The 14,807-nt window shown below is 38.4% G+C and overlaps 1 protein-coding gene across 1 annotated transcript in view; it reads left to right on the plus strand.

Moving 5' to 3' along the window:
- Positions 1–10,669, plus strand: part of DCLK3 (doublecortin like kinase 3) — a 30,978-nt gene extending 20,309 nt beyond the window's left edge. Inside the window, exons 3-5 of the mRNA XM_015619452.2 lie at positions 2,879–3,011; positions 3,930–4,097; positions 5,071–10,669. Coding sequence (XP_015474938.1) covers positions 2,879–3,011; positions 3,930–4,097; positions 5,071–5,267 — 498 coding nt within the window. The 3' untranslated portion in view covers positions 5,268–10,669. The remainder of the gene's footprint in view (positions 1–2,878; positions 3,012–3,929; positions 4,098–5,070) is intronic.
- Positions 10,670–14,807: the final 4,138 nt, after the last annotated feature.

Genomic DNA, 14,807 nt, shown 5'->3' on the forward strand with positions numbered 1-14,807 from the left:
GGTTATTCCTGCCCAGGTTTTGGACCCTGCACTTATCTTTGTTAAATTTCAAAAGGTTCTGCCCTGCCTGTCTCTCAGGTCTGTTGAAATCCTTCTAAATGGCCACATAGTGTTCTGGGCCATCAGTCAATCCTTCCAGTTTTGCACATTTTTTATAAAGAAGGTAAAAACAGATTAGTAGTCTTTACTGTATTTTTTTTTTATTTTTGTATTGCATTAAAAAATACAATAATTTTTGTTTCTTAAAAGGAAAAAAAACCCGCAAAAATCCACCAAAAAGTCCAAACCCATTTTCTTTAATCAAAATTGGATGCATGCTTACGGTCTCTATAAAGATGATTAATGGGAATTAGTCATCTGTAATGTACAAGAGCAAATTTTGTCACATCTGTGCCTTTAGTTGTCTGGTAATAGAGATCATCCTGAATTTTTGGCTTTCTTAAGCGGTGTCTGATGGCAAAATACGAGGTGTTAAAGCACAGAGTATACCTGTCACATTATATTCTGGTTTGTCCATTCAAAACCAAGTCCAGGTATACGTGGCTTTTTTGTAGACATTTTAGCTGCTGATCTGTTCCCCATAGTTCCAGGGACAAACAGTTTTTCATTTAAAGGAAATTAAAGACTTTTTTACCTCTCAGAGAATATTTGAGCGTCAATCACTAGTATTAAGCATATGGATCTATTTAATTATACTGTTGCATTGTTTTTTTCTTGGCCTTTGAATATGGAATCCTAGAATAGTTTGGGTTGGAAGGGACCTTTAAAGGTCATCTGGCCCAAGCCCTGATAATGAGCAAGGATATCTCAACTAGCCCAGGTTGCTCAGAGCCCTGTCCAACCTGACAGTGAATGTTCCCAGGGATAGAGTATCTACCACCTCTGTGGGCAACCTGTTCCAGTGTTATGCTACCCTCATCATAAAACATTTCTTCTTAGTATCTAGTCCAAATCTACTCTTCTTCAGTTTAAAGTTATTTTCCCTTGTCCTGTTTCTTCAGGCCCTGCTACAAAGCCTGTCCCCATCTTTCTTTTAAGTCTTCTTTATTTATTGAATGGCCACAGTAAGGTCTGTCAGGAACCTTCTTTTCTTCAGGCTGAACAACCACAATTCATGCAGCCTTTCCTCACTGGAGAGGTGCTCCATGTCTCTTTCCCAGCCCTCCTCTGGGTTGGCTCCAAAAGGTCCATGTCCTTCCTGTGCTGGGCCTCCAGAGCTGATGCAGCACTGCAGGTGGGGTCTCACCAGGACAGAGCAGAGGGGCAGAATCCCTTCCTTCCCTTGCTCTGCTGTCCACGCTGCTTTGAATGCAGCCCAGGATATGCTTGGCTTTCTGGGCTGTGAGTGCACACTGCTGGCTCATTCCAGTTTTTCATCTACCAGCTACCCCAAATTGCTTTTCACAGGGTTTCTCTCAATCCATAATCCATTCTGTAGTGATACAGGGGATTTCCCCGGCTCAGATGTGGGACCCTGCACTTGTCCTTGTTGAACCTCATGAGGCTCAACCTTCTTGAGCTTGTTCAGGTGCCTCTGGATGACATTCCATCCTTCAGACATGTCAAACTCATCACTCAGCCTGGTGTTGCCTGCCAGCTTGCTGAGGGTGTGCTGGATCCCACTGCCTATGTCATTAACATATTTCATTTCTTAAAATAACCCTTCATTAATTGCATTATAAAGTAATGCTAAAGACCTGTGAATACAAAGTTAGAATTGAAGAAAGTATTTTGACTACTTGCCAGGTGGCTGTAGGAGATGAGAACTGCTGAAAAGGCACAATTAGGTCATTCTGCATGAACCTATTTCTACAACTCTTGCTGTGTTGTCACCATTACTAATCTAGTTTCAGGGCAACAGGTAGAGTAGCAGAGAAATTTGGAAAGAAAGTAAAGCTTTTGTTGGTTTCTATTTTGTTGTTAGATCAGTATGTTGGAGATACACTTCCCATGTGTCTTGATTTTAGCTGTACAGTGCTGTACTTTGGATTTAGTATGAGAATAACATTGATAGCACACTGATGTTTTGGTGGCTGCTGAGCACTGCTTATCCTAAGTCAAGAAATTCTCCGTGTCCCACGCTTTGCCAGGTAGCAGGTGTACCAAAAGCTGGGAGGGTATTCCATGCCCTGGAACATTCTCCTCAGTAAATAAACTGAGGAGAGTTGGCCAGGAGTTGCTGGTCTGTGCTGGGGGATGGCTGGGCTGAGTTGGGCTGGGGTCATTGGGCAGTGAGCAGTTGTATTGTGCAGCACTTGTTTTTTTGGGTTTTATTCCTTTTTCTTGGTCTGTTTCCCTGTCCCCTTTCCTCATTATAGTTGTTACAATTCCTACTGTTATTATTATACTTTTATTTCAATTATTAAATTGTTCTTAACTCACTGATTTTTTGGATTTTCCTTCCCATCCCACTGCAAATGGGGGATGGGTGACTGAGCAGTTGTGTGGTACTTAGCTGCTATCTGGGACTAAAACACAAAAATTAAGTCAGTAAGTTACCTGGGCTCATTGCATTTGAGCATAAAGATGCCCACAACATAATTCTTTGTTTTCCCAGGGAAAAAGAACACTTTATTTTCTCAAGAGGAAATAATAATATTTAATTGACTCCTGGTTCTTTTTTGTGTTCATTCTGTTAATTTATTGGAAGTTGCAGTGTGCCAGAGTTTGTAGAACAAAGTTTTCTTTTTTTCCCTAACTGCTTATCCTCTTAAATAAATGGACCCTCTTAGTGTACAGGGGGAAAGACCCATGTTCTGAAGACTGTTTCCAGTATTAGTACTATTATTAGACCTGTTTAATTTTCTGCTTCCTTTATATTTTGCTGTTTTAAAATGCATCTGGACTAAACATATATACGTATTATGTTTGGATATAGGTTCAGCACAATGCAGATAAATCTACTACACTGAAACTGGCAGATTTCGGCCTTGCTAAGCAGGTTACAAAACCCATATTTACTGTCTGTGGAACACCAACGTATGTTGCTCCTGAAATACTTGCTGAGAAGGGTGAGTGTATATATTTTTAATTTGTCATAAATCTTTCAATTATGCTGAACTTTCTAATAATGGAAATAGTCCAGAATGTTTCAACCTACTGAAATGTTTTTTCAGGGTAGGAGGTTGGCTAGCAGTGTAATTTAGGAAAGGAAACCTCTTAGTTTTTAACAAACACAAGCATGACATCAGTTATATTTGCATTATTAGTGTCTGTGCAAATATATAACTGGCTTCCAAGCAGACAAGCCATAAAGTATCATAGATAATAACAGCTGAAGGGGGGAAATGACCAAAAGTTCATGTTACAACCTAAGAGTAGCCAGCCCCGTTTCATTACTGTAATCCAAACAACTTTCCAAAGCCCCTGATGGTGCAAAGTCGGTGTGAATGTGTATGTTAAATTTATGTAACAATTCAAAACGTGTTTCACATCACTGGGAATTTTGAAGATATCATCTCCAAAAAGATGAAGACCTGGAAAGAAGTCAGTTTTGTTGGTGACTCAAGAAAATCTATTTCTGGTTTTTGTTCTGTGGAGCTGAGTTGCACATCTCCAGTTATATCCAATTTCAATGGAAACTTGGCACTCCTAGTACTTTTCTGAAGGGAATCTGAGGATGACTATTTTAGAAATATGTGCTCTGTTTCCTCAATTAGTCTCCAGTTGACACTGGCCTTGTGAGACAGTGTTTGTGAAACATGTGGGAAAGAGAGACTCTGTGAGAGTTGTAGCTAATAAAGGGCAGCTTGTAAGTGTGGTGTACCAGCCACTCGTTCTTTTGCTCACCTTATCTTTCTGAGAAGCTGAGCAGAGATTCTGTGCTTCTTTTTCATTCTATTTCCAAGAAACAGTTCCTCCTCAGTTGTGAGTTTTCTTTCTGAAACAAGACTTAAAGCAAGACTTATGGTTTGTCCCTCCTTCCTTAGGCTATGGCCTTGAAGTGGACATGTGGGCAGCTGGTGTGATCCTTTACATCCTGCTCTGCGGCTTTCCCCCTTTCCGCAGTCAGGACCGTGATCAGGAGGAGCTGTTTCAGATCATACAGCTGGGTCACTACGAGTTCCTATCCCCTTACTGGGACAATATTTCTGCAGGTAAGATTCTGCACTTATAGAAGATCTGAGAAGTGGCAGTCTTCTTCCCTGAAGTGGGAAGAACTTTTTTCAGGGCAGTGAGCTTGATCAGCTTGGGGTGTTTTATTGGTCTCTCTTGTGTGAATTTGTGCTTTAAATGTGAATTTAGTCCTCTGGTACTAATTAGCTGTGTTTCTGCATATTAGTTCTGAATGATTTAATGCATTTAACTCAATTCACCCCTTTCTAAGCAAAAGCAAGGATTTTCCTCCTCATGTGTCCCTGCAGAAATAGGTATCAAAATAATCTCAAGGGTTATTTTAAATGTAAAGATGTTACCAAAATCTCAAAAGCTGAGAATGAAATCCTTGCCCTGCAGAACAGTGTTGATTTCCTATTGACAATGGGGTCTGCACATAGTAGTTTTTTATTTCTCACAGGCTAGTGCAGCGTCATTTGTGCTCTCTTCAAAATCAGAAACCCTAAAACTACTTTTCTTCCTGTGCAGTCTTTTAAAGAGCATGTTCCACAGTATTTTACAACATTTATGCCTTTTAAGGGATGAGATAGTCAGTTCTATGACACATTCACATTCCTGTGAATGTGAACACTTAGCCTGATGCCTTCAGCATACTTTTTGAGATTAAATTCCCTTCACTTGCTCCTCTGTTTCTGAAGGGGAGAATGACATCAGTCATGGACATTTAATATTTTCTGTCACTAACTCTAACTGCAGTTGTTAGAACAAATCCTGGGGATAGTCACACAAACCATGGTAAAACTAATGAAAAAATTAAGAAGGACATTTTATGTGAGTATAACTGTCACCATCACAGAATGGGTAAGGTTGGAAGTGACCATGGCGGGTGATGTGTTTCAAACACCCTGCTCAAGCAGGGTCATCCTAGAGCATATTGCACAGGATTGCACATCCTAGAGCGCATTGCACACCACCGTGCTTCACTCCTCTCTCCTTTGCTTTCCTCCATAATAGCAGCAAAAGACCTCATCACCAGGCTGCTGATAGTGGATCCCCAGAAGCGCTACACAGCACGCCAAGTACTTCAGCACCCCTGGATCAGAACAGCGGGGAAAACTAACAGCAGGAATTTGCAGAGGGAAGTGACAATAAACATTGAGCGCCATTTCCGGGCCCAGCGCCGAAAGGAAGTTGTTGATGAGGACACATGAAATCCTTCAAGCTCATTTGGTCTTCTTTTTATTGATTAACAAATCATTTATGTTTCCTTTTTTTTAAATGAATTGGGAATTTAATGTGTAGCTGTTGGTGGCTATTGCCATGCCTTTTTTTTTTGATTCTGAGATTCTGAAGGACAGAGATCAAATTCACATTCACCTCTTCTGATGTTACTTGGCAGTCTCTCTGTTGAAAGCAGTGGGGGGACTAGATAAATTCTGGAGGGTATCTATTATTTTTCTTTAAGTACACATTTGGGCTTTTACATCTTTTACAAATGTTTGCTTCTGTGACTGACACTAGTGGTGAGTCTTCTCTCAACCTTTTTGTATGATATCCTCCAGGAATTTTGTGTTTCTAGTGTTTTCAAAATATCTGTCTGCATACACATCTTGGACTGATTCTTTAAAAAGTCTTTTCACTAATTCCTTCTAGTCACAGAGAAGGAAGAATAAAAATAAATATATACTTTAGCTGTAGAATATAATAAATAACCAGCCAGATACTGTCTTTATTAAGTTGTGAGGGAATAAAACCCTTATTGACCAAATCTGATATTTTATGATATCTCCCTTGGCAACATCTGTCACTGGTTGTTCAGGCTAATAGATGGTACAATGTTGCTGTTACAAGAAGGTGGTGCTGTGTACTATGGAGGTTTCATTTGTTTTTAGAAGGTAGAAGATATGGCTGGTACTTTTTCAAGATTCAAATAATAACAACTTTCAAAGAGGTTTTCTTCCTACTCTGGGCAGTAGGAGGTTAAGTGGTTCCAAGGGCACTTTGCTTCGTTTCCCAAAGTCATAATTATGGAATGGTAACTCAGTCATTTTTCCATATTGAGATTTTTCACTCTTAGAGACATCCATGTGCATCTTTGACTTTTCCATGGTGATGAAGAAGAAAAAGCTGGGAAATCATGACTAAAGTTAAGCCTTGCCTTCACAGTTTCCCTTTCATCAATACACTTCACAGCTGAATTTCTTTTTTTACATTTTTTCAGTGTAGTTTAGCAATTGGTTTGCTTGTTTGTTTGGGGTTTTTCTCACTCTTACCCTTGCTGTGACCTTTTTCTCCTTGCTTCCATGAGAATAGGCAAGGGGATGAAATTAGACTAAAATCCAGCTTGGGGAAAAACAACTCGGCTGTGGAAAGGTCTCCCAGGGGGAGTATCAGATGCTCTATTGCACGTGTTTTTTTAATATTTTTATTGGATGCAGTTTTAAAGAAATCCTGTGGGGGAAAAATACAGCCCAGAGAGGGGCCATGACCTGGACCAGCTTTTGAATCTCAGAACTTTTGATTAACTAATTAAATTCAAAATGCACTTGAGTTTTCCATTTTATAATTATTTGTCTTCGAGTTCCATGTGATAGAAGATTATATTGATGTTAGAATATAAATGGTGTTGGCATTGAATACACAGCCTTTAGAAATGAAAGAAGGTGTTTTACTCTTGGAGAGCTGCTGTTCTGCCTATGTATTTCATAAAGACAAATGTCAGAAGCATTTCAGAATCAGTGAAACATTTTCACAGCTATATTAACCAGAATATTATTTCTTGGTGAGTGCTAATATTTTGTGTGAACTTGCTGAATAACCAAAAAGTGTAGGGTGCTGTCATCATGTTCCTGTTACATCTTGTGACTGTTTTGCTGCAAGAATTTTGTATAAAAGTAGAGATCACTTGACTCTTAAAGGAGAATTGCACTTTAAATTAGCTTACTTCTAATACTTACTGGAATAAGACTTGCTATGGAGTTCAAGAATTGGTGAAACAAACAAATCAAATCTTTACTGTATGCCCAAGTAGTAGCTATATGGTATATCATACTTCTGCTTTGGAGTCTCTAAGTCAGGAAGACTTTTCCTTTTCCTGAAAACAAGAATGAATTTAAGTGCTTCCCTGAGTTAAGGGAACCTAATGTAACCTAATATTATAAAAAACATTACATCGTATTTGAGTACTAGTAATAAATGTATCCTCTGTTGATTTAACTCTATTTTGGATAGGAAATTGTGGAAAAATAGCTTCTGATGTGCAATACTATATTTTGTAATTATATTATTTTTAATATAGTTGTTTAGGAATAAAGTCTGAAGTGACAAAAAATAATTTAATCAACAACGAATCTGAAAGTTTGGAGATTGTGTTACAAGTTGCCTTTTTCACCTTTAAGAACCTGTCTGCAGCCTTATTCATAGTGCAGAAGATGGAGAATTTGCTTGTAATAATTGTAAAAGTAATTATTTTTTGAATGATTTTTCTTTTCTTTCAAGTTCTGTTTTCCAGACAGGCTAAAACTGTGCCAGGTGGTCACTGCATGGCTCCTGTAAGTGGCAGTGCTGAGGCACGGGTTTGTCACTCTTGCTAATAGACTTGTGGCACTAGGCCCTCCTCCTTCAGGCTGGAGGCTGAAAAAGCTTCCAGGTGCTTCTCAGGGTTTTTACCTCTTTCTTTCCTGCTTTGTTTTTCCTTCTTTTCTCTTGTTGCTTACAGTGTTCTTGCTCTGCCTTTGTGCTGTCCGAGGGAGTCCAGGTCCCCAAACATGTTTAACTTACTTGAGTAATGAAAGCCAGTATGATTTTGGAGAGCTCTGCCTCAAGCTTTGCTTGCTGATATTAAAAATCATATTAGGCAGGAGTAAGACAAATAATGGTGAAAATCCCCTCTCATCTCCTACTGCCTTTTCTCAGGCTTTTCTTTTTCCTCTGTGTGGTGTTCTAATGCAGACCTGATCTTTTTGCTCTGTAAGAGGATTTCTAATATATGGACCATGTTCATACTCTCTGATTGAGGATTATTGTTGCTCTTCCTTTTCTAAGGTTTTTCTAATGTGTTCTGTCTCCTTGGGTTCTGGACTCATCTTCCCCTTAATGTTTTCATTTCTTGATTGGTTCCTTTCTCTACAGTAAGTCTGAGGAGGCTGTGGGAGATTATAGACTCAGAGCAAATTATTGCAGATTTGTTAGGAAGAAGAAATACCCCTTCTTGCTCTTCCTTAAGTCTTTTTGGATTAGACTCTCATATGACTTTATATTCCACTGAAAATAAAATAAGATATGGTGTCCTCATCTCCTTAAATACTAGCAATGAATAGAGTCTATCATCAAGAAAAACAACCCTCCCCCCAAGAACTAAGTGCAAAGTATTAATGAATATTGCAGACCTTAACAGGAAAGTTCCACTTCCAGAGGATTTGCTGGGTCTAAGGCAACAGAAGGCAAGAATCTGTTTGTTTGCTGCAAGCTTTAGCAAATCAGATGAGTAGGAATCCTATCATGCCTCTTAAAAGGTATTGTTTCGTTTCTAACTCATAATGGAGATCTTGATCAAGTTCTAGTTATTCCAGGGTTATTTCTTTACTATCTGGTATTGACTATTTAAAATATATTCTGCTTTTAGAAACCAGAGGCTCTCCATTATCTTTAACCATTGACTTGGCTCTTCTTTAGCTGGTTGCAGCTTTTAAACATGCTTGCTTATTTTCATGCCCTAACTGTAATATTTCTCAGACTTGAAGCAAGCACAAAGATCCAAGCATGTAGAATTGAGCCATCAATATTTCATTTTGTAGTGAAACACATTTGATATAGACAGAGTTGTTTTTTCAGCTTTTTCAGCTACCTGAAGATGAAGTAGTCCCTGGATATCCCCTCCATTTGCCATCAAGGTCAACTTCTTCACTTTCCCTTTGCTATTACATTTAATTGATCCTAGCCCTCACCTACATATTTTCTATCACCTATCATCTGCCTACTGTCACTGGCCTCTTATCCCCTTGTGTCACTCCCATTATTGAAACATGGTGATGGTAAAATCTTCACATATTAATGTGTTTTTCTTCAGGAAATTCTGGCCTTAGAAGTGGGAGTGGGCAAAAAATTTTGGAAGTGTTTAGGCGTATGAAACGGTGCAAAAAACTGGCGCTTCACACTGGACAGTGCTTAACTGCCTGAAAATGAACAATGGGAATTTGGCCATTGCTTGTATATTTAGTCTCCTAACATTTAAAAATGTGTGCCCAGGAGACTCATGGTTGAAGCCTGGCAATACAGCAGAGACTGTTTCTTCTGAGACACAGATACTTTATTTCCTTTTATTCAGGAACCTTCTTAATCTAAGATTGTTCAGGGGCTGTGTGGAATAGCTGGATTCAAACACCATCAAATCTACCACCTGTCTTCTGACTGGAATTATAGGTGGATTTCCTGTATCTCTGTTACTGCAATTTTTGGCTGTAGGGTGATGAAGGGATAGTGGGTTGTTATCCCCTGATTTTAGCCTCTTGGGTTTTGGTCCTCTTGTTAAAGTGAACTTTTAGGAGTTGACTGCTTGCTTTTTGGCAAGTACCCATATTTGGGGAGGTATTCAGTCTGCTTGAAAATATAGTAAATTTGCTGTGCTTATGAAAGTGATCTTCTCAAAGACACATAAGTATCATTCTTAAATATTTTTCCTATAATTTCTTCTGTCACCTGGACTTCTTTTAGTTTAAGCAATGTAAGGAGAATACTTTTATGTTTCTGGGCATGTGTTTTTCTGTCTTTTCTATGTCCACGAGTAATACTTTATTGTTGACATTCTTGCTCCTGAAAGGGATTATGGGCACTTTAACTGGGCTGACAGTGTATAATGGCACTGTTTGTTCTACAATATGGTTTATTTGTAACTAGGATGAAGGTGTAATTTTCTAAATTAAAATACATTGTAGACTTCAGCAGAAAAGTTGTTACTCCTCCTCCTGTACCTCCAATAAAGGTAAATTATACAGTAAATGTTATGTTTCAGTTCTTTCCAATAAATTGGTAAACAAATGTGTGGCCAAGTATTTTGAGGGTTTTTTTTTGTTGTTGTTTTTTGGTTTTGGTTTTTTTTTTTCTTCTGGCAATATATCTGTTTGGGAAATGCTTGTTTTAAAAGGTTTGCAGTTTCAGTAAGTATTGTGTACACCTTCATTTACAAATAGCAGAACCCTTTCTAATGCTGCAGTCCTTTGAATACCTACAGTATTTATCTTCCAGTGTTTGTCTTTGCTGCTGCAGGTAATCCCATTAAATCCAACACAAATCTTTGCAGAACTGGAGCTGAGATTTATTCTACCACCATTTTTTGCCCATATTGTGTTAGTCATACATGCTGTGATGTTAGAACAATTATGACAAGCAGACTTGGCTTCACTTATGCTTAATGCACACAGGAATGACTTCTCCCATCATTAAAACTTCTTCTGTAAAATTCAAGTTTGTTTAGAAAAAGGTTTGCTTTCTTTGTAGGAACAGGCATTCCATTGGAATTGAATTGCTTGTAAAAAGTGGCTTTTTCAAAGGAGACTGTTTCTTAGTAGCCTGTGTATATTTCAGTTCTGTTATTAAAAGTGGTATTTTCCCACAGGCCTGCAGTATCGTCTGAAGCAGTGGAAATTAAATTGTGTCTAGGATATTGATGGTGTTTTTGAAGAAGCTACCTTCTCTGCATGTGAGCATGTGTGATAAAGTGGCTTCCAGTGAGAAAAGTTTATTGCATATTGGTCCTTAAAGACATCACAGCCTCCTCATTACTCTAAGAATACTGTAAAACTCCTTGGAATGACTGACTTTCATGATAATCACACAAATTTATTATACTTCATTTTAGCAATTTGTATAGACAGCTAATTAAATCTGTTTTAGTGCTTTGCTGCTAGGAGTGGGATTCAGATGTGTTTCTGTGTCAGAAGTAGCTGAAGGCAGAGTCCAGCAGTGCAATAAATTTGTGCTGAGTATCATAAAAGTCAGACTCTGTATTCTTGCAGATTTTTTTCTTTTTAAATTAGGACGGTTTTGACAAAGTAGCAATTAGAAAATCAGAAAAAGTAAAGCTAATAACCTTAAACTGTCATTTGGAAACACATTTTGTTTTCTGAATTCAGAAACTGATATGAAGAGCTGGAAGCATTTTAAAAAACAGAGAAATACAGGAACTATTCCCAGAGTGTTTCAGCAATTAAAGCAATAAGAATATTTGGTGCAGTGAGATCATGAAGTACCTTGGTAGGACTGAGCAGGAACTACACCAGGAGCTGTGTGGGATTGCAAGATTATTGGATAAGGAGTGTAGGTCTGAAAAAGGGTTACTCCTTATAACCACTGGAAAAATCTATTGAATCATAAAAAGTGAATCCTGCATTGTCATTGCTGTCTTTCTAAAGCTTTCTAAATTTCTGTGACACCCACTGTGCTGTAAGAAGGCATTTCCCATGAAGAATTGCATAAAACATTTTAGATAATGTTTAACATAAAGGATTTCAGCAATGAAGATGATTTTCCTAGAAAATTGAAGTGTATGATTGTTAGTCCCTATGGTAAGTTGTCAAGAAAACCTTATTGCTGGCTTTTCAAAAGGAGTGCAATTTTGTGATCCTAAGCATTTGCAACTACCCAGCTTGCGATGTTGAGAGTTTCAATGACATTACACTGTTCCAGCATAAGAACTTTTTATTTAACAGCTCAAAAGAAACGTTTGTGCCTAGTGTAAGGCTGGAACTAAATGGCCCCAAATGGGTCTTATTAATTTCAGCTTGCCTGGAAACATACTGGCCAGAATATTGTTCATATGGTGAGGGATGGATGAAAAATGTATTATTTGACAGTGTTTCCAGTGGAAGCATAAAAATGTTCTTGAAAATGGGAGCATGTTGGTTGTTTGGCTAAAAACCAGCATGTTTCTTGGTAGGGTATTATTTCTTCAAGTAAAGAAAGAGGGAGAAACACCCTATTGAATAGCCCCTCATGATTTGAAACAAACAAATAAAAAAGATTCTGAAGAAGAACGTGGGAAATAAGAGGAGGAAAAACTGAAGGAAAACATAACTTTTTTTAAAAAAATGTTTTATTTTCTGGACAAATGTAACAGAGCTTTATGAGCAAAATAAAAAATGTCTTTCCCTTTGTTGCTGTGTAACATTCCTGTGGTGGTTCCCCAGTTACTTCTGTGTGTCTGGGAATAGCTGATGCCAAGCAGGTACTATGGCAACCACTAGATACCTCACCTGGATCATAATTTTCGAGTGACAGGACAGGAGAAGAATCCCTTAAAAGAAATAAAAGCAAAACTGCTCCACCATGTAAGCAACTTTGAGCAATTATTCATCCACAGGAGAACTTTATGGAAGTTCATTTTTACATGCTTTCATAACTCACACAGTTAGTATTCAAGGGACAGAAATTAGAGCTGGATGTTGGAATGTGACAGTAATAAACTCCTCCTAACAGCTGAAGCCTTCCATAAATTATTAGGTAATAATTTGTAAGGTTATAAAATCAGAGTATTCCAAAGCTTCTATTTAGGTACAGAGTTACCTGGAGAAAGGCAGCAGGATATATGAGGGAAATGAACAAGGATGTGCAGATAAATCCCTTAATGACTGGGAAAAAGAATTGTTTCTCTAAATTCCAGAAGAGACCACTGAATGTGATGGTCGTTGAAAATGATCCTGCATTTCTTTTATGATGAAATATTTATTTTAGTATTTTTTAAACTTTTATGGTGGGAATCTTAAAAGACACAAACATGGATTTTAGATTATCACTTTCTGTGAAACAATGGTACAATTTATGCTTTTGCCCTGAAAATCCCACCCTTCTCTAGAATATTTTCTGCTGCTCGCTAATCCAGGTTTTAAAGAAAACAGATGCATTTAATGGTGTATTTCTGTGACACTAAACTTAGTTCGTATGTACTTGCCAGTAGCAAAGATTCCTTCATTAACATCTTCCAAAATGTATGTTTTGAAATGAAAAGGTCTGCTGATGTTTCTGAGGGCATTCCTGTGGTTCAGTGGATTAGAGCTGGTGATGGAGACTTTTTTCCTTAGCTGGAGATAATGACTGCTTGAGGCTTTTTCAGGTTTTCAGCTTGTGTGTGTGCACAAATGGTATAAATGCTGAATTCTGTGCATGCCCTCTGTTGTGTTGGTTCTTGGGGCTATCTGCCAGTGATACTGCTTCTCCACACAGCTGAAAAAAAATCTCCAACCTTATTCAAAATGTGCTGGCAAAAATAGTGTCATCAGGTCATTGTTTTAATGAATCAATGATGGGACTGCTATGAATTGTACCAAAAACTAAACAGCTTTTATCAGGAGGATACTTTGAATGAACTTTTGGACAGATCCTGTACAAGGGACTCTGGGAGGTGAACAGACAAAGAATTCAGCAGCTTCATTCTGGCATGGTAAATCACCAGGACTGACTGTTCAATGTTTTCAATGTCAAATGAACACTGAATGTTCATTTTCATTTCATTTCATTTTCAATGTCAAATGACAGAGGACGGGTAAGGATGGGATAGCTTTGTTTTTTAATTGGAAACCTCCTTACTGGCAGGCTACAATGGTTTGGATTCTGAAGATTTGTTTTTTAGTCCAAGCTATATTTTGTGAGTCCCAGACTTAAAGTTTTTCAGTTTACATGTGCATAAACGTTTGCAATTTGAGTAACACAGTTCTGTGTGGGCTGAAAAAAAAAAAACCCTACTTATTTTCACTGGTATATTAGTTAATATGCTTAGTTATTTTACTGATTTTCAGGTGTAGTCTTTTTCAGTGGAGCATACAGCTTGCAAAACTGAATCTGAATTTAACCCTATATAACCAGAGAAATTTAGGTTTTCAGGATGACACTTTATGTATGCTTCTTTGAAAAGAGATGCTTTGTATCACTGAGGTGTGTGGACATTCTCTTGTTAGCGTTAAGATTTTCCAGGTGTGAGTTAGCTGTTAATAATACCAGTGCTGCCTTTGGGCAGCCTCAAAGGTCTTCATGAGCTTGAGCTCTTGTTTATTTATTAGGAGTGAGTGCCTTGATGTCTTAGTGAATGGCATTCCTTAAAAGAAGGAACAACCTGAATTCCTTCCTGGGAAGAATGCTGGAGAACAGGGTGCGGAACAACTGGGATCCAGAATTCACTCACGCCCTGTCTGCTGATCTGATGTTGGCATGCTTCCAGTGTGGGGAAAAGTCCTGGTGTGAGGTCTGGAGGTCAGAGGCTTGTGCCATCCTGCAGAGGAGTGAGAGAGGCCTCGAGAGCACGGAGCAGCAGCATTGTTTAGTTAGAGCAAAGCTCTGCCAGACATCACTGTCCTCTCCTAAAGCTGTGGTCCCCAGTGGCCTCGGGTCAAGGTCCCTGTCTGTTCTCCTTGTTTTTGCCATGTCCAACTTTGAAACCTCCATTACCAGGAACAGAGAGAATAACAGTGCAGGTACAGCACTTCATGTGTTCGAAGCCCTTCACAAACATGAAGTAATTAAGCCTCAGCAAGTCCTTATGAGGCAGATATTTATTCCAGCTGAGTGTTTGTGTCTGCAATCAAGAATTTGCTAGACTTAATCCTCCTGTCAATCAGCCTAATTGATTTAAATGTCTAATTGGGTAGATTCCCCTCAAGTAAGTTCTGTTTAAGGAAGGTTAGCCTGGGGAAGAGAATTATTCAGGGGAAAAAAACATTGCAAGAGGAAATCCTCAGCCAAGGAAAGACAAGGACAACTGTCAG

This window comes from Parus major, chromosome 2 (assembly GCF_001522545.3).
Source record: "Parus major isolate Abel chromosome 2, Parus_major1.1, whole genome shotgun sequence".
Taxonomy (NCBI): Eukaryota; Metazoa; Chordata; class Aves; order Passeriformes; family Paridae; genus Parus; species Parus major.